Source organism: Anguilla rostrata, chromosome 11 (assembly GCF_018555375.3).
Source record: "Anguilla rostrata isolate EN2019 chromosome 11, ASM1855537v3, whole genome shotgun sequence".
Lineage (NCBI taxonomy): Eukaryota > Metazoa > Chordata > Actinopteri > Anguilliformes > Anguillidae > Anguilla > Anguilla rostrata.
This window is the reverse complement of record NC_057943.1, coordinates 9,463,231-9,476,676: the sequence shown is the minus strand read 5'-3', so window position 1 is coordinate 9,476,676 and position 13,446 is coordinate 9,463,231. Positions and strand designations below refer to the sequence as shown.

Genomic DNA, 13,446 nt, shown 5'->3' with positions numbered 1-13,446 from the left:
GCAGGGTTTGGCATGTGATAAGAGCATACCTCATATCTCACTGCAGAGACGCATTCCAGAATTTTCCAAGCACAGCGCCTCTTAGATCATGGCATTCCGCTCCACCCAGCATGCACTGGGGAGACCATACATCACCATTTTAATTTATTTTTTAAATGACAAGTAGCCTAACAGTAATCCACATTTTTTGGAGGATTTCCGCCATCCACTGCAAAGCTCACATCGGCCATGTCCTTCAGAGAACACCACTAACTCCATGTTTCAGCTATTAAAAAAAAGTTAAAACAAAAACAAACAAAAAACTGAAACAAAAGTATTAAAACTAATGTCTGCCATAACTAAAGGCCTGTCATTACTGTCAGTCAAACCTAACTAGTCCCTCACACTTAAAATATCAAAAATATGAAAATATGGGGCAAAAATGTTTTATGTAAATTACTGCCCACAGTAACTTACTTAGGTTACAAACACAGATGCGCAATTTCAACTGAACGCTTTCTGATCTCTAAAAAGCATACATTTTTTCAAAGATTTTCCTTTAGAAATTGCTCTAAAAGGCAAAGTAATAAGTATTGAGGATTAACAGCTTACTGTAATTAATTTAGCCTGTGCACGTTGCTTCTTGGTCATGAACATCCCCATCATGAAAGCCACAGAGGTTTTGTGGAAGTCTATCCTGGTGCACTTTGAATGCCTAAACCTACAGATGAATTTATTCACTCGCACCACACTCAGCCATTAAAACAAATTTAGCATTATTATTCATTCAAAAGCAATCTCTGAAACAAATTTTTCCTTAGTAATATCCTCTGAGCTATGTAGACATTTTTCAGGACCATGCATTGTAAGCACAAAATATGGGTATCAGTGTATTTTAAGAGTCCAAAAGTGTTTTATGTCCAAAAGCAGAGGAAGATAAAAATTATTATATAGCTGACACTATACGCCACATTTTATGCTATCCCAAATTTGATTTTACAAAACGCCTCAGTATTACTGTATTACACAAGCACACGGGCACAACATTTAACCTGGGTATGAACGATGAGAGGATCTATAATCCTTTGGTTTGGGCATCTCATTTCAGTGACCACTCACAGAATCTAGTCTGACCCTGACGGAGAAAGTATTTGTGTTGCTTAAATCAAAGCAGCAGCAGCGATTTCATATGAAGGATTGCACTGCGTCAGCATACAATACCGATGTCCGCACGCAGTCCGTCACGCTGCACTCCCTAAATCAGACCTGAGCCCAATCTGAGCCCAGCCGTTTCTCACAGAGGACAGCATAGTGCCCGTCGGTGTGTCTGTGGGGCATTGTGGGAAACCGGTCTCTCAGGAGAGGGAGAGAGAGAGAGAGAGAGAGGGAGCAGAAAAATGAGATGCTCACCCTCACATTTGAGCAAAACAACAGTCTGAGCTAGCGAGAGATCACAATCCATTATTCAAACATTCAAACATGTTTTAATCAATGCAGTCTGATTGGTATTTGTATGTTTGTTAATTTGCACAAAATAAACAAATATCATGGTGACGTAATCCAGAGATGTGCTTTTTTAATCAATATTCATGAAGGACAGCCAGGTGAACATAAAACAACAGGTAACTCACTCATACTGCATTTTCTAACAAAATGAATGACTGAATGTGATGTATGAATCCGTGTTATCTTGTTCTGTAATATTCTTCCAAATAATAAAACATTCAAGCTCATACCAGGTATACAATTAAGGTCTACAATCACCCATCATCATCACATTACATTTTGGCTTTTAGCATACGTTCTTTTCCACAGCAACTCACACTGACCAACCTACAATTTGTACATAAAATTCATTTCTACAGCCAGATATTTCACCAAAGCAATTCGGGTTAAGTACCTTGGCCAATGATACAACAGAGGCTCAGCTGGGACTCAAACCCACAATCTTCTAGTCATAAGCCCTAACCCGGCAGCAGTTTTTAACGAAATGAGATGCTGAATTTCTACAGAATGTTGCATTTATTGAGCATATTGCTGAGGAGTGCAGAACAGAGCGTAAATAAACCAAGCAGCGGAAGAGGGGTTTAGGACGAAAAGACGTTCAAATAGCATGATTACACGTAGAAAAAGAGAATCAGCTGTTCAGCTCGCCCAATCAAAACAGCCAGCCGCCTGTGAAATGGGCCTTGCTTCACTGTCAGCATTATGCTAACTAAAGCTCACGAGATTGCTCGACAGCCCTCTCCCGTGCTCTTTTTCACCACGACGTAGCCTACACGTTTACAACAGGCCCCAGAAGCTTGGCTGCACACCAACAGGCCAAGGAAATCTGGGCAGAATTAGGGATAAATAATATGGTGGGCCCACAACCGGTTGCTAGGCAACAGACGGGATTAGGCTGTCTGTATGTCGGCTCTAAACCCAACAGGGCTTGCATAGTAGTTTCTTGTCCACCCCTTAAATAGTTTTAGAGGTGGTAGGAGCCAGTGCATTCAGAAAGCATAGAAATTAATTGAACCCATGGCAATTTTTCGACCACCTACCATCTACAATAAACACTGGTGGCAGTAACACCTGTGGAAACCAGTGAAGTGGTAGCCAGAGGTCAGAGGTTCAATTCCCTGGTTGAACGCCGTCATTGTACACTTGAGCAAAGTACCAAACCTGAACTGCTTCAGTAAATACAGAGCTGTACAAACTGAATAATCGGTATATTATATAAATATAAAACTTTCAACAGGACAATTTGACAAACACTCAGAGCTGTCACCTGTTTGCACCTACTTTAAATAGACAGAAGAGGAAGCACAGAAACCGTATTCATTTGGCTGTCCTTGAACTTCCTAGATTTGGTACGTTTGAATACAGTGGATTTCTTTCAGGTGTGAGTGTGAATGCAATGGGTCAGCCAATGGCAGAAGTCACACCAGCTTGTTTCCACCTCCCCTTTCCCATTGAAACAGTGTTTTCAGTAACCGCAATTTAAAACCTAAATGTCAACCTTACTAAATGAACCAAGAAGTCTTAACTTGGGGGGGCGGAAAAAACAGAATTAAGTCATTATAATTCAAAAACAGTACAAAAAGATTTCAAGTTAAAAGGACCAGTGAGTAGGCTACTTTCAGAGACTAAGCTGCCCTACTTAAATGGTTCAAGGTAATTGGTTTCCTGAAGCCACAGGAGCAAAATAACTCTTGCGTTTCTATCCTGTACTACAGGAGGCCTGTATGAAATGCGAGACACTACATGTTAGGCTCCTACTGATATATGACGTAATTGTATAAGACTATGTAGCATTTCGGTATACAACCAAATAGTTTATTATTTTGTGGCATCAGGTTTGGGTCCTTTGCATTTTAGACTGTGCTTTGCAGTTTAGACTGTGCTTTGCAGTTTAGACTGTGCTTTGCGGTTTAGACTGCGCTTTGCGGTTTAGACTGCGCTTTGCGGTTTAGACTGCGCTTGCACCTGAAATCCCTTAGTTCTGTGTTTCCCAAACCTCTCCTTGGGGACCCCCGAACAGATCCAGGTATTTGCTGTGTTCCATCTCGAGCACACGTGATATAGCCTAACAAATCAAGCCCTTGGTTAGTTACAGGTAGATATGTTGTCAGAGTTGGATGGCTTTTTAGAAAAGCAGAAGCCCAAACCTGCAACTAAATCGTTTTAAAAAATCTGTCGGGCCATGGACAGATCAACAGCCTTCCTTGCTCAACTGCTGCTGCTATTCAGGGCATGTTTTAAAACTGAGATCGCGAATACACACTTCAGTCTCCTAACTTCCGAAAATGCTTATTGTTCATCATCCAGTAACCTTCAACGAGGTAACACAACAGGGATGGGCTGATCTAAAGTAACCTGGAGTACAATAAAAACAACCACTTCTCCTTCCTAAAAGTACAGTTAAGCACACAGAGTGTGCTGTTATTATTTTACTGAGTGAGCAGCTCTGGGTCACAGACAAACACAGGGCGTGCTCAAGTGATAATGCTCAAACAACAGCCCACAATGACTACAAATGAAGAATTCAGTTTGCTATTCATGTGTTCTATGATTTTTTTTTAATGTAACAAAATTAACTCGAACCGAACTCTCCTTCATAGGTCATCCTCTGAATTCCTGAACCATGTTTACACTGTGGACAGTCTTTTTAAATAAAAACAATAATAGTTAATAACGCTGTCCAAATAAAATACAATGACTCAAAACTAATCAAGATTTTATATCTGTCTTTTTAATACATCTAAAACTTTCCCGAAAATGAAAATTCTGACTAATTCAGTCAGACATTTTGAATTTCATGAATTCATAAACACAATACATTTAGAATAATTCAACACTTCTCATTTCCAAATCACATTTAATATATGAACTCACCTGATTATCTCATCCAACACAAAAAGGCATACAGAGCGCTGCATACAAATACAAATATTAAAAACTCATATCACTGACACATGCATTAATTTGCACTCCGATCTGATCACAAGCAGAAGAGTGTGGGATGTTTACAAAAGTCCACCCGAACAATAAGCACCCCACAATAAGGAGGCCAGTGCAGCCATAGCAAAGCATATTTAGACAGGAAAGCACCCCTTCAGCTAACCTAAGCTTGTGAAGCCCTGGAAATAAGCCTGTACTACGCACGCTGAGGGCAAAACATTGGAGCTCCCATTAAAATGAAAGGGGAATATCAGACCTTTGAAAGCAAAATCAAACTTCCTCGATGATTATTTTGAAACTCGATTAACAATATTTACATTTAATATAAAAGATTGTGAAAATATGTAATATGCAATAAAATAAATACATTTTCATAAATATTTTCACAAAACCTTTGGACCAAAACAACCACAAACTGCCACACATAATGAAATTTATGATCACAAAAAAAAAGACAGATGTGGTTTTCTTTGGTGGTTAAATCACCTGGGTTTTCTACATTGAATTCACTGGACAGCAAGCTCTTTTGCCCTCAATCATGCGCAGTAGAGGCCGTTTTTCGATCATTCCTAGGCTTCACCGCCTGGCCCCTCCCACGCTGCCCAGGTCCTATGAACGCTCGTGTGCGTGCAGCCCACAGGCCTCAGAACACACACAGCCAGACTGAGTGGCTGTTTGGACTAATGGAGCCCAAGTACTCTGCCCAGGGGCCCAGAGGTACACAGGGCAGCGGAGCTGGCACACACACACAAAGGTCAGGCTGGCAGAAGGTCACATGACCCTAAATGACCATTCCTGAAGCGGACTCTCACACACACACGCCACAGATCTTTGAGGCTCCTCCCTGGGAACGCCCCTCTGGAATCAGCGTTCCTCTTTTCACACTTAAAGGGTAATTACACTCTTGATTACTTTTCAATGGTAAACGTGTCCGTACGCCTACTTTATAACAAAACATTTTAATCCATGCCCTTATTTTAACATTTCTGAAATAACACACCATTTGGCAGAAAACTCAGAGTATGAGTGCGTGTGCTTGCCCTCCGATAGATTGGTGGCCTCTCCAGGGTGTATTCCTGCCTCTGGCCCAATGCACACTGAGATAGGCTCCAGCACCCCCCACGATCCTGCCCAGGATGAGCGGGTATAGATACTGGATGGAAGCCCCTTTTCTCATTTTCAAAATAACATCCTGCCTAATGCAGTCAGCCACATGACTCTGGTGGTAAATAGGCTATGTCTCTGAAAAACTGAGCAGCACTAATTATGGACAGTGTTGGTGTTGACTGCAGTGAGATGGAGCTGGCCACCCAAAAGCACAATGAACTGCCCACGATCATCACGATAGCAAAATCTCTGTCCTTCTAAAGAAGCCGACTGAAGATCCAGGCTGCAGACTCCCCTCCCATTCCAACCCCCAATGGTCCTACCAGCTGTACTAGTTCGGGTTATCATATCTTAACGATTTTGAGTTTTTCTTCCTAAGGCTTGTTATTCTTTCAACCTGTACATATGCAGGATTTCTGTTTTTGGTTCTTGTACAGCACAGTTAATCTTCATTAATGTTTTAGTGATCTTACATTTACAGTGCCTTCCATAATGGTTGTTAAAGACTTAAAATATACATATTTTATCTCGCTACTCCACAATTTTGGAGTGGTAATCAAACAATTCACATGCATTTAGAGCAGATTCTCACATTTTTTATACATTTTTGTTTCACTACATAGCCTAGATATTACAGCACGTTTTATACATAGCCTCTCATTTCAGGGCACCATAATGTTCAGGACATATTTGTGTTTTGGTCACAGACGTCAATGACTGCTTGACGTCTGTGACCCAAAGACATCACCAGGTCCAGAGTATCCTCTCTGGTGATGCTCTGCTCAACCTGTATTAACACCATCTACAGCTCCTGCTTGTTTCAGGGGCTAGTTGCCTAAAGTTTTCTCTTCAGCAAATGAAAAGCTGAAGTTACATCAGCAGTTACATCATCAATGAAGACAAGTGAGCCAGTACCTGTGGCAGCCATACATGCCCAAACCATAACACCCCCACCACTGTGTTTCACAGACGATGCGGTATGCTTTCGATCTTGGGCATTTCCTTTTGGCCTCCACACTTTGCTCTTGCCATCACTGTGATACTTGAATCTGGGCCTCATCTGTCCAAAAGACCCTCTTCCAGAACTCTGTAGGTTCTTTTGGGTACTTCATAGTGAACTGAAACCTGGCCATCCTGTTTTTGTGGCAATCTAGTGGTTTGCATCTTGCAATGTCGCTTCTGTGGTTATTTTTGTGAAGTCTCCTGTGGACAGTAGTCACTGACACATCCTCGTCTAACTCCTGAAGAGTGTTTCTGACCTGTCAAAGAGGTGTTTTGGAGGGGGGGGGGGGTTCTTCATTATGGTGAGTATTCTTCAGTCATCAACTGTCTTCCTTAGGCCCTTTGTGCTTACTGAGCTCACTAGTGCTCTCTTTTTGTTCTTAATTCCAAACAGTTGATTTTCATAAACCCAGGATTTAGTCTATGTCTCTGACTGTTTTTTCCCCTTATTTCCCAGCCTCATAATGGCTTCCTTGACTTTCATTGTCACAACTCTGGTCCTCATGACAAACACCAATAGCAGACTCCAAGGCAAACAAAAGCCTGGAATCAAGACTAGATACTGAAACCTCCGTTATACTTGTACAAAGGAAACAACTGAACACACACAACTAATTTAAAACACCTGTGAAGCCATTTGTCCCAAACTTTATGGTGCCCTCGGTATAAACAGTGCACAAGATCGTGGAGTACAGAGCCAAATCAAGAAGGAAAAAAGAAGTATTTTTCCCAAACATTATGGAAGGCACTGTATAGTCACTGGTCGGATCTTGCATATATACTTGCTGGTCAGCCAAGTCTGGCATGATTACTCATATAAATGAGTTAAATGCACTAATGTCCTCCAACATTGTAAGGTGCTCTTGATAAGAGCATCTGTAAAATGAATATAATGTAAAGTAAGGTAACCAGCATGGGCGCCTGCTTTTCCATGACGTGCCATCAGCCTGACTCCGATCTCAGCTCCCTGGCTCTGTTTAACAATCTACAGCACCTTTTCCCCATCCATCCTACTGTTCCGTCTACAGACAGCCGGTCTGATTTACCAGATTGATGGTGAAAAACATTTTTACATTACTTTACTGGCCATGTAGCAGATTCTGATACCCAGAGTGACTCACACACCTTTTTTTCCTCTATAGTACCCATCTAAAAAGACTGCAGCTCTCAGGTTAGATAACCAGTTCCTTACCGTACTTCAACAACTAAAGCGATGCGGGACCAAATACTTCAGGGATCAACAAGGAATCCTTTTGAGTTTGTTACAATAATAATGCATTCATGTTCACCAATGTTTTGTCTGTGTGGTTAAGGCTGTAAATAATCTTATTTATAATGAACTTATTTCCAAATATTTTACTGTTATTGTAGCAGCAATGCATTACAAAAAAAAATCTGAAGATCAATTGCCCTGCAAAACACTAGCCTGAACAAACTATTAGTTAATGCTGGTGCAGTACAGTTATACTGCAGATAAACACATAGCCTAATACTATAGGCCTAAATCAAACTAGTTTTAGTGGAGGCTGGTGTCGAATTGCAATTCGAACACCGTTCTATTAATTTCACCAAGAAAACTGGGGCATCCATCTCTAAAAGGCAAGCTATTGTTTAATCGTTCAACTAGGGGCACATGCTTATTGATATAACATCACGTTACCCAAGACGCATATCTAAAATTCACTAGCTATTCCCCACGGTATTGAAAATGAACGATCGCAATGCAACAACGCGTGCCGTGGGTTTGTAAAGTCTAGAATAATCTCCGTAGACGTCTAGAAAGTAGTTTACCATCTCCCAGAAAAGTGGAAAGCTATGGCAAAAAAGTTATTGTTCTCACAATATCATAATTCAATAATAAGGATAACAATCTAATTAGAGTCACAAGTCAATAGCCATGCCAACCTGTTGCTAAACAATTCAAACGTTTAATAATTACATAAAATACAAAAACTACGGGAAAACCTCGACTAGGCAACAACATAGCTCCGGTTATTGCTTTTGACCACAACGTGCTGAAGTGCAGGTAGTTTCTACACAGCTGTGAATTTTGCCAAGACTAGATGGCCTAGGCTACATAACACTCCTAGTATGCAGTAAATTAGCAACAATGTGTGTAAGTATAGGTAGCCAACAGGCTACATATAATGCTGTCGTTGATGATGAATGTACACGACCTTGATCACGCCTACAATTTACACTAACACTTGTGTAAGGAATTTGACCAATCGGTTTATTACATTTCTGAAGACGCATAGCTTACTGTTCTGCCATTTACTTTCCCATGTCGTTTCATTTAAGCGAACTAGTGCATGAGTTTTGCCAATAATTATCGTCAGTCACACCTTTAATCGTATGGTTTATTTAACGAGCATTCTTACAACCAACATATAGCCGACATGGAATGTTACAGTCTGTTATATTGGCTACTTGTAAAACTAGCAAATAAAAATAATTAGGAACCAGAGTTTTATGTCCTGGGAAACCAAACACAATGTCTGTTTATAAACACAACTTCGAAAATCGTAACTAAAGCCAGGACACTCGACAGAATACTTTGTAGGCGAGTTTACAAAGAATAGCCTACTTATTATCTTGTCATGGAAACACTCACCCGTCGTAATGCGCTTTCATTTTCACGTATTCCAAGTGCAGGTCCATCATTGATCCTTGTTTGGTAGGCATTGTAATCCAGTATTCAATATTCAAAATCTAGACGAATTTTAGGCTACTATGGATAGGCCTCTTTCTTTTAAAAAATAACGAGGGAGAGTCATGCAGGAAAAAAACGTAAAAACAAGGTAGTCTACTGGCCTATGTAATGTAGGCCTAACCATATAGTTTACAACTCATCCAGCGTCTGTAGTACATATTAATAAGAGCGGTGAATTCAACAAGTTGACCATTTTCAATTAGGACGCATTGCAGGAGACAAAACTGTTAGCGACTAGTGCTGTACCGGCTGCGACTTCTCTTGCTTTGGTTACTCATGGGGCGGAGAATAATGTCAAAGGCAACGCTTTCAGACGCTGACAGGTCTCGCCGGCTGGTTCAAATCCACCTGTTGTGCGTCCCACTCCGCTCAATAATGCGATCGAACGCTTAGCAAAATGTAGTCAATGACAACTAGGTTATTTACATGACGTGGGAAAACATTCTCAGAATGATTTTTAAATAATAAAAAACACAGCTAAAGCATAATGGGGGAAAGGACATTGGCCACGCTACGAATATTCTAAAAACATACCTATCTGATTAGCCTCCTACACGTTTAGAATAGTCTAGCTACTACACACCACACTGTGAACGTGATGCAACGATATTGCGCAGCATACTTTCATGAAACGGTGATGGTTACTAAATGTTTTTTATGCATGTTATACTGCTGGAATATAGGCTATTATATTCACATTGCCCGCTATTTTTATGTAACACTCATGCATGTAGACTACGTGTAAAATGTTTGAGATTTGTGAACTGAATTGTAGCAAAGTCCACCGTAAAATCCGCGCCCCGATCACCTTGTGTCCTCAGAGCAGTAACTATGCAATATTGTACAGCCCAATAACGATAGGCTACGTTAAAATTGGTAAAACATTTCCTTTGTCGCGAAATATTTAAGTTAGTAAGTTTATCGTCTTCAAGCCTACAGGTGGTTGCGAGCCAAAAGTGAATTACAACACGAATTCTCAAATCATCAACAGTTCTTGCAGTTATATCTATAGCGTATACTGTTTTTCCCGTTATACCCCAGATAGAGTTTCGGCATTGGCTACATATTCAATCTGTCTCCCAGGGGATTTAGCTAACATGGCGGAAAACTGTTTCGAAGAGCCAATTAAAGTGAAGTAAGAACACCTGGTATCCAACAGGACGAGAGAAAGGCAGCATCTGAAAAAAATGCGGAAATTATTGGGATTATGTTCATCCAATTGCAATTCGATGTGCTATCACTCAATAAAAGTTAAATATAGCCTTTTGATCCAGTGTTTTAAATCTATCCATACACTCTAATCGCAATGATTACAATCTATTATAACCAACAAACTATTTAAAATAGTTGGGGGAAATGGTAATGGAAATCTATTCATTATAGGCCTAATGTGTTTTAGCCTATAGCAGCCTGCTTTTATAATATTCAGTAACAACTTATTTGGTATTAAGATTTTTGCTTCGGTTTTGTTTCTGTGCTAACTACAGTTATGCATAAATTTCTCAAGAAATGACTTGGTTTTGCTTTATTTGAATTTGTAAAATTTTCAGTTTCCTTCACCACGCTTCTTCAAATGTCTTTCAGTGAGTTTTCCTGGCCACTGTTACTTCTAGCTTGCGCTGTGGGTGTTTCGGCCAGGGTAAATTAAAGCGTATTATGACAAAACCTAAAATAACGTATTTACCGCTACTCAATTGTACTTAAAACGTTGCCACTGGGAAGACATCAGACCACAAACGTACGACACATTTTAGCACCATCTATAGGACCGAATTTGAAATTGTATCACGGAGTAATTGTGTTACTTTCATGACGGTCGTCAGAACTATATACAGTGCATAGGACTACCTGCTTTTTACAACACCTATACATTATATAAATGTTCCACCAAAAGCAATATTAGCTCAAAGAATGTCCTAATGTTTTCTGGGAATGCGATGATGTTTTGAGTGGCCCTTGTGAGTGAGAATGACTCTCTCCATGGTGCTACCGTGGCGAAGCATAACCAGCTAGATTGTTGCCACTGGGTGTCAGTAGAGACCAGTTTTTCTTAATATGATGCAAGACCATGGACTTGTGCGTCAACGTGTAATAGGATAAAGCTGGGGAGAAATGTGCACGAAACGATTTTGCATTGTCATTATCATGTGTAATTACCATGTGACATGGCAAGACCTTGGAGAAGTCGCGACAAGAGGAACAATTTCCCTCCCCTTACCTGCAATTTGTTATCAGATCTTCCAGTCCTGCCAAAAATGCTGAATGCTTTCTTGGCTTTACTAGCCCTACCAGTAATGTCCTCCATAATGTTTGGCACAAAGACATTTTGTCCTTGATTTAGCCTTGTAATCCACAATTTTAGATGTTGATGAACTCCAATAACACACCCCAAAGGCAATCAAAAGCCTAGAATCAAGACTAGATACTGAAAGCCCTGTTATACCTGCACTAACAAAGCAACTGAACACACCTGACTAATCATAAACACCTGTGGAGCCACGTGTGGGGTGGGGGACGTGAATTGTTTGATTACGAATCTAAAACTGTGGAGTACACAGTCAAATACGAAAAAATATGTCTTCGTCCAAAACATCATCGAAGGCACTATATATTTAGTGTTCATTTTGTGATTGGTGGGTGAGCACTGTTTAGATCAGACATTTATTACTATGTCTTAGAGCAGCTTTTTTGTACAAACATGTTTAATAGTTTTCTTATGCACAGTTGAAAAAAAGTACAAATACAAAACCCAAAGCACATATAGTCACAGGTAATTAAAATGGCATTTCATTTGGTGTCATGGTTCTGTGTTTCCATTTCTGTCTTTCCTTGTTGGGCCGCCAGATGGCGGCACTTCTGTTTTGTGTCCTGCTCGTTCCCCTGTTAATTTTATTATTGCTTTCAATTATTTTATTATTGTTTCTGATTGTCTCATTGTTCCCACCTGTGTCTTGTTATCCCCTCCTTTTTTGGTTTGATTGTTCTTTGAGTTCACCTGTGTCTTGTTACCCGTTTATTTAAGTTCTTTGTCCCCTTGACTCGGGTGCTGGTTCCTTGTGTTTGTTTCCGACAGTATGTACCTGCCCGTGTTTTTGACCCGTTTGTGTTTCTGACTGCGTTTCCGCCTGTGTGCAGGGTTCATACACTTTTTCACCAATGATTTTCAATGACTTTTCCATGACTTCTCCACAACCTTTAACTGAATTTCCATGACCAAAACAAATTACTTTATCTCAGCGGGACGATTTAAAATTATTTATTGTAACACCAAGTAAAATTAGGTCTGCATCTGAAACATATGGTGCCTCTCTAAAACAAATAAACACCAGACACACTTAGATAAACTATTCGAATTAAAATATGAAAGAATGTAACATTTTGTCAATGTCTCAAACAGGGCTCGAAATTGCGACCATTTTGGTCGCATATGCTCCCAAAATCTAATCTGTGCGACCTCGAAATATAATTGGGAGCATTTGTGCGAGTGCAAATAATTGTTCTGGTGCGACCTTTTTTTTTCCAGTCGAACGTCTTTCTCTACATTCGCTAGTTAGTACAGTCAGTATGTGCCTTGTGAGCTGATGGTGACCCTTCTAACCAATCGCGAGCTTGACAGTCTTACCTTTAATGCTGATTTTAAATTGGTTAATATTAGCCTTCAATCACCCCCTTTCGCTGCACTCCACTGTCACGCAACACAGAGCTTACGCGTTAACTAATGTTACCTGAAGACAAAAGTTTATGTTCAATTTATTAGCGTTAGCGGTATTAATGTGACGAGAAGCGCTTTGTCGTTTGAATGCATAACACTTGAAGAGTCGACACATTTTATGCGTGACAGTTTAACTGTTACTTGTAAACCGTACTGTTATATTGTCGTTTTTTTATCAATAAAAAATCTATTGCATATATTGTTGGTGCTCCTTACATTTCGGTGGTTGTTCGTAAGTTTTTGAAGTTGGGAGCACCAGTGCTACAAAGTAAAAAAGTTAATTTCGAGCCCTGATATATTATTGAAGCTGCACTTCCCTGGTATACTGTCGGCACAGTAGGGCCTACGTTTACTAACTGCTACATCAGCAGAGGCGTGCCTGTAAACAGACTGAGCCGGACCGAATTAACTTCTCACACTACCAAAATACCGCGAAGGTACGTGCCAATTTACGTTTTATTACTATACATACTATTTTTATGATTGG

The 13,446-nt window shown here is 40.1% G+C and overlaps 1 protein-coding gene across 2 annotated transcripts in view; it reads right to left on the bottom strand.

Annotated features, from left to right (window-relative positions):
- Nucleotides 1-13,419, bottom strand: part of prkcz (protein kinase C, zeta) — a 140,707-nt gene extending 127,288 nt beyond the window's left edge. The window contains exon 1 of one of the 2 annotated variants that reach the window (XM_064297745.1): nt 11,466-13,419. In XM_064297745.1, coding sequence (XP_064153815.1) covers nt 11,466-11,572 — 107 coding nt within the window. In that variant the 5' untranslated portion in view covers nt 11,573-13,419. Of the gene's footprint in view, nt 1-9,148; nt 10,340-11,465 lie in introns of those variants that run through there. The other variant, XM_064297744.1, reaches the window with a different exon arrangement.
- Nucleotides 13,420-13,446: the final 27 nt, after the last annotated feature.